Raw genomic sequence first — 19,486 nt, forward strand, 5'->3', positions numbered from 1 at the left:
TGCAGTGCAGTGTTTCCCACACATTCATTTTGTCAGAGTTTGTAGGTGACGAACCCCAAGATGCAGAGAAGGTGGAAGGCATTGTGCGGGAAAACAAGATTTAATGTTCATAAAATAAAGGAAAAAACACGAACTAGGAACAGGAAACAGGATGCCAGGAAAACAGGAACTGGAAGACGAGGAACAAAAAGACAGCAAGCTACAAACATCTACAATAAATAGCTTACCGCTACCGCTTACAGCTACACTGGCATCGACAAGTAGGAAAGACAATAATCCAGCATTGACTGGAGGAGAAGGCAGGTTTAAATAGCAGCTGGCTGATTGACACCAGGTGTGGCCAGGTGCCAATCAGCCACAGCTGAGGGGAAGCAGCACTCAGGGAGACAATCAGGAAATGAAGACAAAATAAAAGCGCTGACAGAAAACTAAGACAAACGCAGAGAAAAAACTAACAGTCAAACTGTCAGGGACAAGCCTGACACATTTATTTGTGGCGGCCCGCCACGAAAGAATTACGTCCGCCGCAAATGGATTTTTCGGCTTTTGACTCGCTCGACCGCTCATAAAAGCAATGGGACTCTGTCTGTGAATGTACCTTGTAGTTACAACTCCGGTGCAGTAGGTGGCGGTAGCCTACTATGCATTGTAACTCCGCCAATAGCACTTAATTCACCTGGTGGGCCAGAAGAAGAAGAAGACGACGACGACGACCGACCGGATCAAAATACGAGGGTAATATAGGTTATAGGCAGATAGGTTATAGCTGCATCGCTCGCGGCTCGTCATATATTTAACGTTAATCCGCGATTTCACCGAGCGTTTCACTGACGGTGAGCAGCCTGACGCTGCTTCATTAACACCGCCGCTGTTTGACTCGGGGGTCGGGGCAGACGCACGTAGTAACAGTCACGTGTTACCATACCGACGAGCTAACGTGTCCAGGTTATAACCCTGTTGTCAATAAACACACGTGGAGACGGTGCTTCAGATACTGCATTAATACTGAAGCTAAATTGTCCACTGTCCACTGCAGCATGTGAATGCAATGAAAAGAATAACATCTGAGCCAACCAGCTGTTACAATGTTGTCCAGGTTAATGTTTTGGCCATTAAAGGCCCTTCATTTCAAGATTTCAACTGTGATCGGGCTTTAAACAGGTGGCTGACCTGTTCAGATGGGTGTAACTGCTACTGGTCAAATAATGTGAAATAGCATTTAATTTTACATGTATGCAATGCCATTTAAATGTAATTATACATAATAATAATAGTAATAATAATAAATACTGTGTAGTGTTGTAAATAGTCAACAGTAAAAAGTTGTTCTGGCAATTGTTGGATATGAATTCAAACCATAACCAAGCATGAATCACTACAGCTCTTGTCTCAAAGTAGGTGTACTGTCACGACCTGTCACATCACGCCGTGACTTATTTGGAGTTTTTTGCTGTGTAGTGTTTTAGTTGTCTTGCGTTCCTATTTTGGTGGCTTTTCCTGTTTTTTTTGTATTTTCCTGTCGCTGTTTCATTTCTTCCCTGAGCGCTATTCCCCGCACCTGCTTCGTTTTAGCAATCAAGACTATTTCAGTTGTGTGGATGCTATCCTTTTTTGTGTGGACATTGTTGATTGTCATGTCATGTACGGACGCACTTTGTGGACGCCATCTCTGCTCCACACGCTGTAAGTCTTTGCTGTCGTCCAGCATTCTGTTTTTGTTTACTTTGTTGCCAGTTCAGTTTTAGTTTCGTTCTGCATGGCCCTCCTTAAGCTTCGATGCCTTTTCTTAGCGGCACTCGCCTTCTGTTTATTTTTGGTTTAAGCATTGGATACCTTTTGACCTGCACGCTGCCTCCAGCATATTGTGATCATGACAAAGCTGCCACCTACTCATATAGAAGAGTATTTAACGGTTACTCTGCTGAGCTCTAGACAGTACAGACACTCAACAACGGCACATTAATTGCGGATTATAAATACCGGTTTGCAAAAAATATTTTTAACCCAACTAGGTGAAATGACATAATCTCCCACGGCACACCAGACTGTATCTCACGGCACACCAGAGTGCCGCGGCACAGTGGTTGAAAAACACTGGTCTAGGTTTAGGCTACTTTTTATGTAGCTGCATCAGAGCAGATTTGGGTGCATTTCGAAAGGCTTAGGGGCAAATATTTAATTGATCATTCATTTTTTTTTAAATGGCATGGAGTGTATATGGATTTATACACTGTTAAAGAAAAAATATTTTTCAATATTTAAACCTTTATCGTCACCAAGACATTACTGCTCGCTACGACCTCACCTCGTTTGACACACACAGATTTAGAGAAGAAAAGATTGGAGGCGCATCATGTCTGTATATCTAGAGGGGTCCACAAATTAAGCATTAATCGGTGAAAGACAATGTTGGATTTATTTGTATATCACTAATTACTGTATTTGAATGACAGCAAGTGCCATGCTGTTGTGATGGTGACGCTAATGAGAAAAAGAACAAGTTTGTTTGCAGTGGATTTTTTCCTGCGAATATTAGTCTCATCTACAATTCATGTCTGCAGTTGGTTTTATGGTGTGAAGTTCATATTTTGTCTCATTATTTAGCTGTCCCTGTTGTTCAGCAATATTTGCTACTGATATCAAGATTTAGCATATGCTGCTGAGCCTCTGAGGAATGTATTAATCTAGTTTATCAATACTTTTAAGGATATTTTCTTGATGCTAACAAATACCACCAAAGACGCTGTAATATTGTCATCCGTGCCGAATAAAGCACTTGGCTTTTCTGCACAACAACAACATAAGCTTTTAGTTTCTCTTATGAAAATGGACAATGGAAATATAGATTGGACCAACAATCACAAAATGTATTACTAGAACTTAATATGATGTTAGTTGATTTGCACAACCAGGTCTTTGTAGTTATATTTAGGCATAGCAACCACAAAAGAACAATTTTTATTCAAGTTTATTCACAATACCATATAACAAATACAATAGTAGTAAAATATCATCATTTAAAGATGTTGGTACGTGAAAGGGTCCCCCAAATAAGCTAGAAGAAGCTTTTGACAGGGGGTCCAGAGGATAGAATATACATGAAATGATGGAATATACATGGAATGATGGAACATGGTAGCAAGTACAACAACAAAAAACAAAACAAAAAACAACGCTATATGATTAACACAAGATAATAGTACTAAAGCAAGCATACACATACATACATACATTCAATGCAATCTTTTGTCCTTTCTTTACGTTTAGGTCTGCTCTCAAACACTATTAATATAGTATAAACTCGATTGCATCACAGAAAGTTTCTCAAACAAATGAAATGTTCAAAAAAACATTTTACAAAGTGATTGCTGCAGACACAAGCATAGTCCCAATGTATTCCACAAGATGACTAAAGTGATTTTTTTTCAAAGCTATTTCCTTCGACACACCTTTGTTTTTTACTTGAATTTATTAGCTTAATGGAAGACTTATTTCGGGACTCGATGCAAGCTATTTCCTATCTCTGTGTTTGAACGAATGGAACACCCAAGAACAGAACAGCAATACGCCATTTTCTGCTCAAACTCTACACTCACTCTCACTTGTTTTAATGCTACGCTCAAGCTGGTTGACCATCATCTGAATTAAGCCGCAAAGAACAAAAACACATGTGACGTCATACGCAACCCAGCAATTGTTAGCATTTTTATATTAGCATGGTATCTTTTTTGCAAATTTTGCAGGTACCGTATTTTTCGGAGTATGAGTCGCTCCGGAGTATAAGTTGCACAGGCCGAAAATGCATAATAAAGAAGGAAAAAAACATATATAAGTCGCACTGGAGTATAAGTCGCATTTTTTGCGGAAATGTATTTGATAAAAGCCAACACCAAGAATAGACATTTGAAAGGCAATTTAAAATAAATAAAGAATAGTGAACAACAGGCTGAATAAGTGTACGTTACATGAGGCATAAATAACCAACTGAGAATGTGCCTGGTATGTTAACGTAACATATTATGGTAGGAGTCATTCAAATAACTATAACATATAGAACATGCTATACGTTTACCAAATAATCTGTCACTCCTAATCGCTAAATCCGATTAAATCTTTTAAGTCTAGTCTCTTACGTGAATGAGCTAAATAATATTATCTGATATTTTACGGTAATGTGTTAATAATTTCACACATAAGTCGCTCCTGAGTATAAGTCGCACCCCCGGCCAAACTATGAAAAAAACTGCGACTTATAGTCCGAAAAATACTGTATACATCTCAGCGTCAAATATTTTTTTACTTGAATAATATCTGTTGGCATGCTAATGTTATAAATATGTTAGCTTTTTTGTTGAGCTAATTTTGTACGTATACACCTGAGTCATATGTCTAACGTTAGCATGCTAGGATTTACGACATTTTCAAGTACACACCTCCGAGCAATATATTTTTGTACTTAACACATGTTACAGTTAGCAAGTTAGCATGCTAACATAAGCATGCTAGCTTATTTGGCTATTTTAGTCTGTATACACATGAATGTCATATATTTTGGTATTTCTCTAATGCTACCTGTAAGCATGTTAGCATAGTACTGTTAGCATGCCTACTATTTTTTAGCTAATTCTGCTCATGTTTTTTGGTACTTGACCCTACCTGGCCAGCGTGTTAACTGTTAGCATTTCAGTTAAACTTTGGCTCTTCTGCATTCACATGAAATTTCTATCAAAATTGCATTTTGTAGTTCTTAGGGAAAAAAATAATCGTACTGGTTTTGAAGGGGAAAACTACCAAAATCGTCGCCGCATCCTTTGATAAATCAGTCCTGGGCCTTCAGTGAAAAAAGTTTGGGCACCCCTGATTAAATGCATGTACATGATGATGTTACTCACCCTGTTGCAGGTGTACTATAGCAAAGCCATTTTGACCCAGATGACATCCACACCAAAGGTCCAGTTAGTGCCACTGCCATGGGCGGAGCTCCTTCTCTACTGGCTGCTGTCCTTTGGCTCTCATCTTTACTCTTTTTATGAACTTTACAGATTCTCAAGAGGTAGGGTAATACAATTATAGCTACCCTGGTTTGTTGATTTGACAGGAAATAAGAGTTGTTAATGTTCGGGCCCTGTGTTTCAGAGCACGAAGCGGGATTAAACAGAGAATTGCATCTGGAAAAAGGACTTATAGGAGGTTTTAAAAGGGTAAGTTCTAATTGTTATTTTAGACATGACTTAAATGCCCGTAATTAGAGATGTCCGATAATGGCTTTTTTGCTGATATCCGATATTGTCCAACTCTTAATTACCGATTCCGATATCAACCGATACCGATATATACAGTCGTGGAATTAACACATTATTATGCCTAATTTTGTTGTGATGCCCCGCTGGATGCATTAAACAATGTAACAATGTTTTCCAAAATAAATCAACTCTAAGGGGGGGTGGGGGGTATATTGTAGCGTCTCGGAAGAGTTAGTGCTGCAAGGGGTTCTGGGTATTTGTTCTGTTGTGTTTATATTGTGTTACGGTGCGGGTGTTCTCCCGAAATGTGTTTGTCATTCTTGTTTGGTGTGGGTTCACAGTGTGGCGCATATTTGTAACAGTGTTAAAGTTGTTTATACGGCCACCCTCAGTGTGACCTGTATGGCTGTTGACCAAGTATGGATGCATTCACTTGTGTGTGTGAAAAGCCGTAGATATTATGTGATTGGGCCGGCACGCAAAGGCAGTGCCTTTAAGGTTTATTGGCGCTCTGTACTTCTCCCTACGTCCGTGTACCACTCCGTACAGCGGCATTTTAAAAAGTCATACATTTTACTTTTTGAAACCGATACTGATAATTTCCGATATTACATTTTAAAGCATTTATCGGCCGATGATATCAGCAGCCCGATATTATCGGACAACTCTACCCGTAATATATATTCAGTATATGTGTGTTTGTTTAGGATGCAGCAGACTTTGAGTGGACTTTCTGGACCGAATGGGCTAAGAAGTCCTTGCTGTGGACTCTGATAGGTCACGGTGTCATATCCAGATTGTGCAGCATCTTCTACCCACAGGTAGGAAACATCTTGTGCTTTCTCACCACGCGGAAGGCTTCCACTGAGTACCATTTCCACATTCTGCCAACAGTTTCGAGCAGCGGTGCTCACAGTTTATGGATTCTTAGCAGCCAGCAGCGTGTTGGGTCTTAAAGGTGTAGGCGTGCTGCTCCTGCATCTGGCGTTGTCGTTTACCGTGGCCCAGCTGAAAAGACCCGCTCTTTCATGGGCCTGCAACCTGCTGCTCCTCTGCTCTCTTCACATCCGGCCTCTTCAGGAGATCCAGGTGGGTCCTCTTAAAGGCACAATAAGCAACCAATTACAGTGCGATTGCAGGGAGCACAGCCACAGCAAATAGTCAAAGCTTCAAAGTCAATCATCATCCAACCATTCATTTTCTACCACTTGTCCCTTTTGGGGTCGCGGGGAGTGCTGAAGCCTATCCCAGCTGCACTCGTGTGAAAGGCGGCGTACACCCTGGACAAGTCGCCACCTCATCCAAGGGCCAACACAGATAGACAGACAACATTCACACTCACATTAACACACTAGGGCCAATTTAGTGTTGGCAATCAACCGATCCCCAGGTGCATGTCTTTGGAGGCGGGAAGAAGCCACTCAGTGAAAAATAGAAATGTTAGGTTGGTTGAGTTAGAATAGTGAGTTGCCCACCAGACTCGCTCTATCCAACTTTATATTATAGAAAAGATTTTAATAAGGTGAATTATTAAAGAGGAGGTGGCGACTTGTCCGGGGTGTACCCTGCCTTCCACCATATTGCAGCGGGGATGGATGGAATTATTCAAGATCTGAAACTACATTTTCAGTTTCTCTTCAAGGGCAACAGCACTTTTTTGGGGAATTTTCTTTATCATTCACAATCCTTATATAAGACAAGAACATTTATGTTTTCCTTTTTTTAATGCATTCTTACAATGGATCGAGTCGCTTGATAGTGCCCCTAAAGCAGAGTTTTTCAACCACTGTGCCGCGGAACACTAGTGTGCCGTGAGATACAGTCTGGTGTGCCGTGGGAGATGATCTAATTTCACCTATTTGGGTTAAAAATATTTTTTGCAAACCAGTACCGGTAATTATAGTCTGAAAATGATGTGTTGTTGTTGAGTGTTGGTGCTGTCTAGAGCTCGGCAGAATAACCGTGTAATACTCTTCTATATCAGTATCAATCAATCAATCAATGTTTATTTATATAGCCCTAAATCACAAGTGTCTCAAAGGGCTGCACAAGCCACAACGACATCCTCGGTACAGAGCCCACATAAGGGCAAGGAAAAACTCACCCCAGTGGGACGTCGATGTGAAACCTTGGAGAGGACCGCATATGTGGGTAACCCCCCCCCTCTAGGGGAGACAGAATGCAATGGATGTCGAGTGGGTCTGACATAATATTGTGAGAGTCCAGTCCATAGTGGATCCAACATAATAGTGAGAATCCAGTCCATAGTGGGTCAGCAGGAAACTATCCTGAGCGGAGACGGGTCAGCAGCGCAGAGATGTTCCCAACCGATGCACAGGCGAGCGGTCCACCCCGGGTCTCGACTCTGGACAGCCAGCACTTCATCCATGGCCACCGGACCTGTGTGTCTTCCCCTCCACAAGGGATAAGAGAGTAGTAGGTGCCAGTAGGTAGCTGTTGTAGATGTCGGAAACAGCGGGAGACAGTGTGCAGGTAAAAAGGTGTCTAATGCTTAAACCAAAAAACAAAAGGGGAGTGCCCCTAAGAAAAGGCATTGAAGCTTAGGGATGGCTATGCAGAAGGAAACTAAAACTGAACTGGCTACAAAGTAAACAAAAACAGAATGCTGGACGACAGCAAAGACTTACTGTGGAGCAAAGACGGCGTCCACAATGTACATCCGAACATGACATGACAATCAACAATGTCCCCACAAAGAAGGATAAAAACAACTGAAATATTTTTGATTGCTAAAACAAAGTAGATACAGGAAATATCGCTCAAAGAAAGACATGAAACTGCTACAGGAAAATACCAAAAAAAGAGAAAAAGCCACCAAAATAGGAGCACAAGACAAGAACTAAAACACTTCACACAGGAAAACAGTAAAAAACTCCAAATAAGTCAGGGTGTGATGTGACAGGTGGTGACAGTACACCTACTTTGAGACAAGAGCTATAGTAATGCATGCTTGGTTCTGGTTTAAAGTCGTATCCAACAATTGCGACAACGACTTTTTACTGTCAACTGAGGTTCGTTTTTAATGATTTCTGCCGGTGGTGTGCCTCCGGATTTTTTCTACGCAAAGAATGTGCCTTGGCTCAAAAAAGGTTGAAAAACACTGCTCTAAAGCACTTAAATAAACATCCAAACACCTCCATCAAGGTTTTATATACACGCTGTAAGTATATATGTAATGTAGGAACAAGCCCATTCAAAATAATTTGTAATATTTACATATTTTGCTCATATTAGGCATTAGTTTCAAAAACTCATCACGACGTTCGCTTTTTCCCTCGACAACATCACTTATTACTACTCACTGCAGACATCATGAGAGCCAACAAACATAATAAAACACCACTTACGTCACTAGGATGCCGATGTACATTGTATTACTATAACATTTGTTCACTAAGTAAGCACAAACTCTTATTGCAAAGGGAGTATTATTTTAAAGGGTAAAAAAAGGAAGTGTTTTGCGGATATCCTGTGGAAAAGGGAGACATGACAGTTGCGGATATCAGCCTCGGGCAAAACATAAAAAAGTAAATAAATAACATAACTCCGATACAAGTCACATAAATCATTATTACCTGAAAACACAACAAAAATTACATCAACCGACTGCTATGGTGTTGATATATTCCCGTTTAAATAAAGAATGACTCACAATTCTCACAAAGAAAAAAAGGGGATGGAACAAGCCTCTTTTTGTGTCTTTCTCGGCATTTTCGGGTCTAAATCGTATGCCAAAGTTCACCAACTTGTCGGATCATGTCATCATCCTTCTACTATCAAGGTGAGAGGCATTATTTATAATCTAAAATAAACTTTCACGAGCTCCAAGGCGAGAAAGCAGCTCACCAGCTGATATAGATATAGCAGCAACAAGCTTGTTGGTTCTCTGTGACAATGCGCCGCTAGAAATAGTTTGTCTGTGTTTGTGCTTATAACAATATCACTAATACTTGGTTGATATCTAGGTCACACAATGTAAATGGAGTATTGTTGGTGCTTTTTGGGCGATCTCATTCTCTCCATTTTAAGCAAACTTTTATTTACGTTAATTTACAAGTTAGGATACATTAAAAAAATCTTCTTGTCTCTCATAATGATTGTGAGCAAAAGGCAAAATTAAAAAAATGTGCAGTTCCCCTTTAAAGAGGTCATGTTATGATTTTTCCCCCCCTACATTTAAAACACTTCCTTGTGGTCTACATAATGTGCAGTGTTGGGTTAGTTACTGAAAACCAGTAACTAGTTACAGTTACTAGTTACTTTATTTCAAAAGTAACTCAGTTACTAACTCAGTTACTTACACCAAAAAGTAATGCGTTACTGTGAAAAGTAACTATTTAGTTACTTATTTCCCCCCCCTTTTTTTTAAGGCTCCCATTAATGCCCTTTTAGCCTTCATTTCAGTACTGTTATTGCACTGGAGAATAATACAATCTGTTGATCAACTTGACATGCATTTGCATCACTGAACTCAGAAAGCAATGTTGTCTACATACAACACACAAAGACAAAGATATGTTTCAAAGGGCCAATTTATTTCAGGCCAGAACAAATTGACAAAACTATTTTAAATATCTGCAACATAATAGCACTTTAACTTTAACTTTAAGTAGATAGGATCTTTGATCCTAGACACAACTTACATTTAACTAAAATTTTCTTTTCTTTGTACTCGACAAAAGAAAAGTAGTGAGAATGTTAAGACACTCGACTTCTGGCTTCACCATGATGTCTTGTTAGTTGTTATGAGAGTAGCGTATGTGTGTGTGTGTGGCATACAAAGTTGCAACAAACCGCCGGCCTCGTCATTCACCCTCAGCTGTAAAGACCCACTTCCGGGTAAAGTGAAGATTGTTAGCCCCGAAGTACATAGGCCCTGGAGGAACGTCTCCCTGCGCCCCTCAACTACGGTCTGGGAGCCCCCGCACCCCCACCCACACAAAGCACGCCTCTTCTTTTCCACGCAGCGCTGCAATAAAACACACTCAGATCTTTTGTTTCTAGCCGATACTACATAAAAAATAACGTAAAATAACGCAGTAATGCATCATGTAGTAACGGTAACTGAGTTACTGAATATAAAAAATAACGCGTTAGATTACTAGTTACCGCCGAAACTAACGGCGTTACAGTAACGCGTTAGTCCCAACACTGATAATGTGTAATGGTGGTTCTTTGGTCAAAATTTTGCAAAAATTATGTTTTACAGACTGTTTTCAAGCCGTTTTCTGACCGTCTCTTCAGGATGCGCCGTTTTGTGGGCGGCCTTATTTATGTGCCTCCACTTATTCTCCCCGTCATCCATGTTGTAGTTTATAGCGCTTCCATATGGAGTCTACGGACAGATGTAAGTTAGAACTGTATTAGAAATGGCAACAGCGGAGGATGCATGTGCACGTACGAGCCTGTCTGCCCCACAACTATAGGATAGACAAAAAGAAGGCGCTCATTGACTACTACGTCAGACTACGATGGTGGACTTGCTCAAAGCACTTTGGGTACATTTTTGGAGATATGGAGATATCCGTGGGGAAAAACGTAACAATTGGGGCAAATGCCAAACGGCTTGTTTGGAGGAAGTATGAAAGAAAGCAAGATTGTTTCATAAATATCTTTACCACGCCTTAGTGGTTTTATTTCACATTTTCAGACCTTATGCAGATCCCAAATACACAAAAACAGGTACCAATAGTTGAGAAATTTTAGTTTTGAATATTAGGTCCCCTTTAAAGGAAACAAGGATTCTAGAAACTTTACTGTAGAGTGTGCAGGAGGAAACATGATTTACTTATTACTTTAAAACACATGAAAAATAATTAAATAATGATAGTTATGATGATAGTCAACAATGATACATCTCAACATATTTAGTCATTTTCCTCAATCAACAACTTTATTGTATTTGATTATAGAAATATTATAGAACCGATATAGGAAAATAAAGTGTCAATTGTATTCCTGTTCATAATACATAATTCAATTACGCCTAATGATGCACATGAATAGTGATCTATACTGTACTTTACAAGATAGTCGCATTACAAAACCCTATAGCAACAAATGGCTGATTCATTTAGAAATGCAAAACCATTTATTATGTTGTTATGGAAAATTATTGTACTTTTGTACTTTTATTCCAGTTCATCATTGTAATATGAAAAATATTTTTTTGCACATATTTGTAAAAATCAATCAGAAATGCCACAAAAGTGGAATTTAAGCGCTTGCAAAGACGCAAAGCCACGCCTGGAGTGGTCTAATATACTTTTAACCGGGCAAAGAATAATATATCTAAATGTTATGTTGATAGGTAGGTAGGTAGGTCTTTATTGTCATTGCACAAGTACAACGGAACTTTGTTTTTAGCACAAACCCGTTCAAGATTAGACAAACAAACAGAACAGAACAGGAACGTTGATGAGTCGCCACGAGGCGCCCCGTAAAAGATGGGGAAAAAAGGTCAACGCTGGGGAAGGATGAGTAAAAAAAAAAAAAAATACAATCTAGGCTGGGCTCCTAAGGCGGCCCAGTCTGGAGTGGGGAAAAAAACCCTCCATAAAAGCACATATACATATTACAACGTACATCTCGAGATATCTAGCAACAGAGGGGAGGGAGTGGGGGGCCATGGTGGCAGGCTGCAGCTCTCAGGCGCTGCCCATCCATCCATCACCCCTATGGGATTTGCGTCAAGGGCGTTGGATTGGGGGTGGGGTATGTGTGTGTGGCGTATATTTTTTGTGGATGCATGTGTGTGTGTAAGCCTGCAGTGTGTCTCTGTTCCGCGGCCTTGATGTTGTGGAGCCGATAGTCAGTCCTAAGTCAACAACAACAGGTGTGTGTTCATGATAGACAAGAAGGGAGTTTGTTGTGTCTTCGCCGCACTGTCCTTCGGGAGAGTCTCGAAGCCAGGGAAACAATCCAAGTTAGAATATAATATAATAATGATATTTTTTCTGTGGAGAATCAACACAATTCCTGTCTTAATTGCACAGAGAGGCTGGTACGACAGCGAGGAGGAGTACTACCTGCTACTCTTCAGCGTTGCCGTGGGAAGCCTTCGCCTCATCAGCTTCAGCCTGGAGCACTGCTGCCGCCCCTCGGGCCGCGACGGCGCCCTGCAGCTCTGCTGGTTGTTTTCGTACGCCTTCTACCATCCGTTCTTCTACAACGGCCCCATCGTGACGTACAAGGACTACGTGGAGCAGGTGAGCGAGGCCAGCCGAGGCACAGAGGGAAAGTGTTTCACTCTCGCCTGCGGGAGATTGACGCTAATTGCTGCTTTTCAGAGCAGGTAATGTGAGGTCATCATTTGAATATAACAGTGGGAGGCTGTTAATGCTGCATGGACCTTTTAATGTCTCGCTAATTATGCTTTTGTTACTTGGAATCAGGCCTGTTTTATACTGTTAAATACTACTACTATTATTCACAGATGCAGAGGCCTGCAGAGGAGAGTGACAGGCTCAAATTAGGCTTCCGCTACTTGTTACTCAGGTCAGGACGCATCCTGATATGGTGGTGCATTGCAGAATACATGATCCATGTCATGTACATGCACTCCATCCAGTCCAATGAGACCTTCCTGGAGATTCTTCCCCCTTGGGCCTTGGGTAAGTTAGTTTTATTGGTCCATGGCACATTCTAAAAATACTATTCCACAAAGGAGAAAACATTTGATTGCAAATACTAATATTATAACTATTAGATTTGCTTACAATTTCGTTGTACAATGACATTAAAGATATATTCTATTCTATTCTAATAACACTACTAATTAGAGATCAACCAATGTGTATTATTTTAGGGCTGATACTGATACGATTATTAGGGGTGTAACGATTTATTGATCTATATTCCTAAATGTCAAGTATGCAGATTAATGCTCGACAAGTTTGCCTTCCGGAAGAAAGGTATTGATCCAAGATCGTTTTAAAAGAGAATTGATCACTTTTATTGATACTAGAGAAAGGAAAACATTGAATTTTAAGAACGGCAAGTTTTATACTTTTAAAAATAAGAATGTTAAACGTTAAGTCTGTTTTGCCAGTCTGTAACATCATTAACACAAAAATGGCGGATACCTACGGTGGCTGAGAAAGGTCACAATAAACGCAAATGCCACAAGTCAATATCATTAATTAGCAGCTGAGAGCACCAGAGAAGAATTCTCACAAGAACTCAAATAAATGCCCTGTCAGATATGAAAGCATATTTGGGGAGAGGTATTGACAATGAGAGTAATTTTTAGTCTGAAATACTCTTTTTTCAAAAAGGGGAACGTTTCTGGGCTGGTGCTTGAGCAGTAGTTATTACTATGTACTTCGCTAATTATTTTATTTCATAACTAAATACTAGTATCATATGTGTATATTGTATCTGCTGATGAAGTTATGTTGTGGTTGTTAAAAAAAAAAAAAAAAATTGACTTGATACTGATATACGCCAAAATGCCAAATATTGGCGTCGATAATCAGTCGATCCCTACTACGAGTAATATGTTTTGTCACTCATAACACAAAGCTGACACAACTTCTTATCATATATTATGGGTTGGTTTTAGTTTGCGTAAAAAATTATTAGAGATGTCCGATAATATCGGCAGTCCGATATAAATGCTTTAATATGTAATATCGGAAATTATCGGTATCGGTTTCAAAAAGTAAAATTCATGACTTTTTAAAACGCCGCTGTACGGAGTGGTACACGGACGTAGGGAGAAGTACAGAGCGCCAATAAACCTTAAAGGCACTGCCTTTGCGTGCCGGCCCAATCACATAATATCTACGGCTTTTGACACACACAAGTGAGTGCAACGTATACTTGGTCAACAGCCATACAGGTCACACTGAGGGTGGCCGTATAAACAACTTGCAAATATGCACCACACTGTGAACCCACACCAAACAAGAATGACAAACACATTTCGGGAGAACATCCGCACCGTAACACAACATAAACACAACAGAACAAATACCCAGAACCCCTTGCAGCACTAACTCTTCCGGGACGCTACAATATACACCCCCCCCCCAACCTCAACCCCGCCCCCCCTCCCCAACCCCGCCCACCTCAACCTCCTCATGTATGTCCCAAATTCCAAGCTGCTGTTTTGAGGCATGTTAAAAAAAATAATGCACTTTGGGACTTCAATAATAAATATGGCTGTGCCATGTTGGCATTTTTATCCATAACTTGAGTTGATTTATTTTGGAAAACCTTGTTACATTGTTTAATGTATACAGCGGGGCATCACAACAAAATTAGGCATAATAATGTGTTAATTCCACGACTGTATATATCGGTATCGGTTGATATCGGAATCGGTAATTAAGAGTTGGACAGTATCGGAATATCAGATATCGGCAAAAAAGCCATTATCGGACATCTCTAAAATTTATAATTCCTCAAATGGCCCCCAAATCCTAGGATTTTCCATTACGTGGCCTTCAGTTTTACACCACTGCTTTAAAGCATGTTTTTTGTCACTGCAATGGAATGGAATGGATTCAAATACTTCACATGTTATGGTCTTAATTATGTTCTCATTGAGAACGACTGTACAAACCCCCTCCTGTCTCTGTGCCAGGTGGTCTGGCGCTGGCCTTGGTGCAGTTCTTCTTCGTCAAGTATTTGGTTTTGTTCGGCCTCCCGTCTATGTTGGCCACCCTGGATCAGCTGGTTCCGCCGAACCTGCCTCGCTGCGTCAGCATCATGTACAGCTTCACCGGCATGTGGCGGTGAGTAAGCCCGCCGCATTCCTAAGCAACGGCTAGCGAAAGCAAACGCACCTGCTGCACTTTTGGAGAAAAAAAATGAGTGCATTTAATGTCAAGTGCTTTTAAAGTGTGTTGGCAATCAGACCTGCGACAGTGCTGCCCACGTGCTCAATTGCCTCATCTTCTGCCATTACCGACAATCAGAAGGACAGGTCACCTACACGTCTGTGTCACTTCTGACTCCACATGACATTCCCTTCTTAACATTTGCAGTATCTTTGCGAGTAAAACAAGTGGTTAAGGGTCAAAGGGTTAATGTAGCAGAGCAAAGCACTCTAACCATAGCGCCAATAATGCCTATTGAACACGCAGTGCTGTACAGAGAGTGGATATTTACGAGCAACATTTATGAGCCTTGCGAGCGAATGAAGCGTCTATACGAGGGGTCGACAACGCGCGGCTCCTTATGCGTTCCTTGATATGGAGATTTGTTTAACACTGCAGCGCCTTTTTAATTTCTGTAACTGTAAGGCCTTGAATGTGTGCAGGTTGAGTCCTGAGTGGTTATTGGATGAGTGCGAGAAAAGCAAAGAAAAGAGAGGGAGAGCCTGTGGGTGTGTAGTGCAGGGCTTCTTAAGTAGTGTGGCGAGCGTAAGAAGCAATAGCGTATATCTTAGCGTATATCATTTGGATATAGGTACCAAAATGTATTACGATACTTTTCAAAATAAAGGGGACCACAAAAAAAATTAATTGGTGCCTTTGTTTCAATACACTGTTATGATATATTAAACAAATGTTTCTTATTGCAATCAAATAACAATTTTGGCATTAAATAACATGCATCTCAACTACGTCACGCCCCATAAACCTGACTTTAATTTTTGGAATTAGTGATTGTACTTCAAAAAAAAAAAAAAAAAAAGGGATTACCGTATTTTTCGGACTATAAATCGCAATTTTTTTCATAATTTGGCCGGGCTCCAGTGCAACTTATATATGTTTTTTTCCTTCTTTATTATGCATTTTCGGCAGGTGCGACTTATACTCCGGTGCGGCTTATACTCCGAAAAATACGGTACTCCCTGTATGTGTATGTATATATATATATATATATATATATATATATATATATATATATATATATATATATATATATATATATATATATATATATATATATATATATATATATATGTGTGTGTATCTGTTTATATTTTATTTCTGATTATTATTATTATTAATGTATCATTATTTCCTTTTTTTTTCTGTTTATTTAATCGATGTATTTGTAGATATTACTTTGTTTTTTTTTGTTGTTTCTTTCTTTTTTTGGGGGGGGATGGGTGGTATGGATGTGATATAAACAAAAATATTTTGACATTTAGGGCTGACAATAGATATATGATTTATGTGAATATGATGCAATGGATAGGAATGTCTGATGCTGGATGTCAATAAAAATAAAATGAAAAAAAATAAAAAAAATAACATGCATCTCTTTTAGTAGTAAGTAAACAAACAGGATACAATGGCTCCTAATTTGGATGCTGACGTATGCAGTTACATATTGTCATTTCCCATTGTATTTTTTCAAAAATATGTGAGGTAAGCAGTAGGAAATGGATGGATTAATTATTAATCTACTTGTTTTAACATGTTAAAATGTAATAATCACTTATTCTTCTGTTGTGTGGATACTTTACATTAAGTTGCAGGGTCATAATTTCCTGAGATTATAAACCATAGAAAGAGACAAAAGAGTTTGTAATGATAAAAAATATTGATGTAATCATTGTGATATCGACTAGATATGGCTCTTGCACTTGGTATCGTTAAAATCAATATTTGTGTAGATCCACCCATTTGTTGACATTCAGGAGCGTGAGCTTGCTGTTAGCAGCTAGTTATTGTATCCTCCCACGGTGTGTAGTGAAGCATGTTTAGCTATCTGTTGTCCTTCAGGGATGATACATGTTAGAAATGTAGTTTATTTGTCGCAATCATGGAGGCGAGGATTAGTGATTTAGAAGTAGGTAAAACACTGTGTGGACGGAGGTTAGCTGCTTCTAGCTAGCTATGTTTTAAAGCGCCGTTTGCAAAGTGACGCTTCAGTATTTAAAGCTCCACCTTTATTAGTTTTAAAAGCAAAATATGCCTATTGTCCCTCTTTTGTCTTTATTCTGTTTCTGCTTGCAAGCACTGTTGAATTGCGACACCCGCCTCGGTGTGCCGTCAGGCGCATGGAAAAAAGTACCGGTATTTTTCAAACGCAGTATAGTACCTGTTTTAATTAATTGGTACTGGTGTACCGTACAACCCTGATCTTGACACATATAGATAGATAAATAAATAAACATTCACTTCAGAGGGGTGTGAAAACATTTTGTTCCCTCGAAAAAATGAGCGAGTGTGAGCAAGTTCCAAACAGTCTGCTTAATGCAATGCTTTTTTAAATAGTGGGGTGTGAGAGGTAATGGTGTGATTGCATATTTAGTGCTAGTAAATAACTATCTTGACACATAGAGATAAAACAAATAAACATTAACTTCAGAGGGGTTGTGAAAAAAATGATGTTCCTTCGGGAGGGTGTGACAGAAAATAATTGAGAACCACTGTTGTAGTGAAATAGTTTATTACACGGACCGATTTATTTGCCTGTTAAATTAAAAAGAGATTCAAACCTTTGAAAGTTAATACGCTTTTGGGGGAAAATGGCTCTCTTGTTGCCTAAGGTTGCCAAACCCTAGGTCTATGCTGTGTTTCCACTAAAGGGGGCGCCATTGCAGAAGGAAATAAAAGGTCTCACTCAGGATGAGAGACTATAAAAGGGTGAAATTCTTCTCCAGATCTGATATTCTGGAATATTCCCATTGCCTTCATCCAGTAGGATTTACATCACACCTCTGCATTGCAAATAGAAGAAGCAATGCAACGGATAATATGCAAAATCAAACTATGTCTTTAATAACTGCTGCACATAACGCTGAGAAGGAAAGCTGCATCTCCCCAATGACAAGTGGCCCTCTACAATAGTGCTGACGGCTGACGTACGCCAATCTTACGCGTGTGCTGAGCTGGCCCACGTCGACAACATTGATGGAATGCATAAAGCTGTCGGACAAAAAAAAGCCGGGGTTTTTATAGGCCTCGGCCCGAGACGTCTCTGGAAGACATGCTTCTTCTAATCTTCTTAATGACAAGAGAGAGCGAGAGACAGGAGAGCTGCTGACACACAAACACATGCGCCCCTCAGTACACTTCACAACCGGCCTGCGTTTATTTAGTAAATGAGAGGTGTCTCTCGCTCAGCATATTGTCATGGAAATGTGGGAGTTTAATTACGTTCCTTTTTCTCTCTGTCTCTCCTCTCTTCTAGGCATTTTGACAAGGGTCTGTATCGATGGCTCCTCAGGTAAGAGGCCCTTCCTGACAATGTGAACACATTACAGTGTTTCCCACGGGACCGCTCGCTATTTATGGCGATGGGGCACTGCACAAGTGCCCGTGGCGCGTATATGTCATTTTTACGGCAAAAACACGAAAAAGCAAAATACATGTTTTTTGAAACACATACAAACTTTTTAGTTTTTGTGTTTATTTTTCATGTCACAAGCATGGCCAAGATGCCTTCGAGTGCTTTAAGATGGGGGGGGGGGGGGGGGGTTTGCACAGCAATCTGTAGGAGTCTGAATGCTCGCTAAATATTGTGACAACGTCGCTAAATTGGCAATACTGTATGAGCAGTGTTAAGAAAAGCAGAGTTACAATGCCATCTACTGTGCAGAGTTGAAACGACAAGCTACCCAAGGCTGCAACTAACGACTATTTTTATAGTCGACTACTCATGGACTATCTTAACGATTTGTCGACTAATCGGATTATAAAGCATACACATATTCAGTGGCTGTAATTTAGTCATTACCTTTTGAATTCAGTTATTTTTAGGCATGTGCTTACTAACAACAAAGATGACTAATTCATTCATAAATATTTATTCATACTGTAACTATGCTGCTCATTGAGCAGTTACAAAAATAATTAAAGCTGCAAGCAGCGATGGACGGGACCGACTTTGACGGCACATAAAATCCAAACCGGAGCAGTAATTAAAACTCTTTGGTCAACTTTTAATCAGAAGGGTTCAATCTCTCTCCTGTGCTAGTTTGAAGCCGAAACGACAAACGCGCTCAGAGGAGATAATGTTTGAAAAAAGGTGTCCGGTTTTTACAAAACTTTTGTTTTGAAGGGGGAATTGCAAACTTCCTGTTGATTTTTGCTGAAGGATGTCAATGTATGAAATCTAGGTCTAAGTCAGACCTACATAGAGTTTTTTTGTTTCATGTCTCTACAACATTATTACCGGAAGTTACAAGCAGTTTTGTCTGTGTTTTTTCCTAGGGGGCGCTAGAGCGCAATTTTGAGTTTTGGGGTTTGGGTTTTTATTAGATGGCAATTTTTGCTAGTCCTGATGTGTGTGTCAAATATGGTGAGTTTTGAAGC

At 39.9% G+C, this 19,486-nt stretch overlaps 1 protein-coding gene across 2 annotated transcripts in view; it reads left to right on the plus strand.

The window, feature by feature from the left end:
• hhat (hedgehog acyltransferase) overlaps positions 1-19,486 on the plus strand; it is a 193,883-nt gene that overhangs the window by 768 nt on the left and 173,629 nt on the right. For both annotated transcript variants that reach the window (XR_009815778.2, XM_061965759.2), the window contains exons 2-9: positions 4,903-5,053; positions 5,137-5,201; positions 5,951-6,064; positions 6,138-6,332; positions 12,260-12,472; positions 12,700-12,877; positions 14,854-15,004; positions 18,363-18,398. Coding sequence is in view for 1 of the 2 variants with exons in the window: in XM_061965759.2 (XP_061821743.2) it covers positions 4,933-5,053; positions 5,137-5,201; positions 5,951-6,064; positions 6,138-6,332; positions 12,260-12,472; positions 12,700-12,877; positions 14,854-15,004; positions 18,363-18,398 (1,073 nt within the window). In the remaining variant the exon portion in view is untranslated. The remainder of the gene's footprint in view (positions 1-4,902; positions 5,054-5,136; positions 5,202-5,950; positions 6,065-6,137; positions 6,333-12,259; positions 12,473-12,699; positions 12,878-14,853; positions 15,005-18,362; positions 18,399-19,486) is intronic.

This window comes from Nerophis lumbriciformis, linkage group LG02, assembly GCF_033978685.3.
Source record: "Nerophis lumbriciformis linkage group LG02, RoL_Nlum_v2.1, whole genome shotgun sequence".
In the NCBI taxonomy this organism is placed as follows: domain Eukaryota; kingdom Metazoa; phylum Chordata; class Actinopteri; order Syngnathiformes; family Syngnathidae; genus Nerophis; species Nerophis lumbriciformis.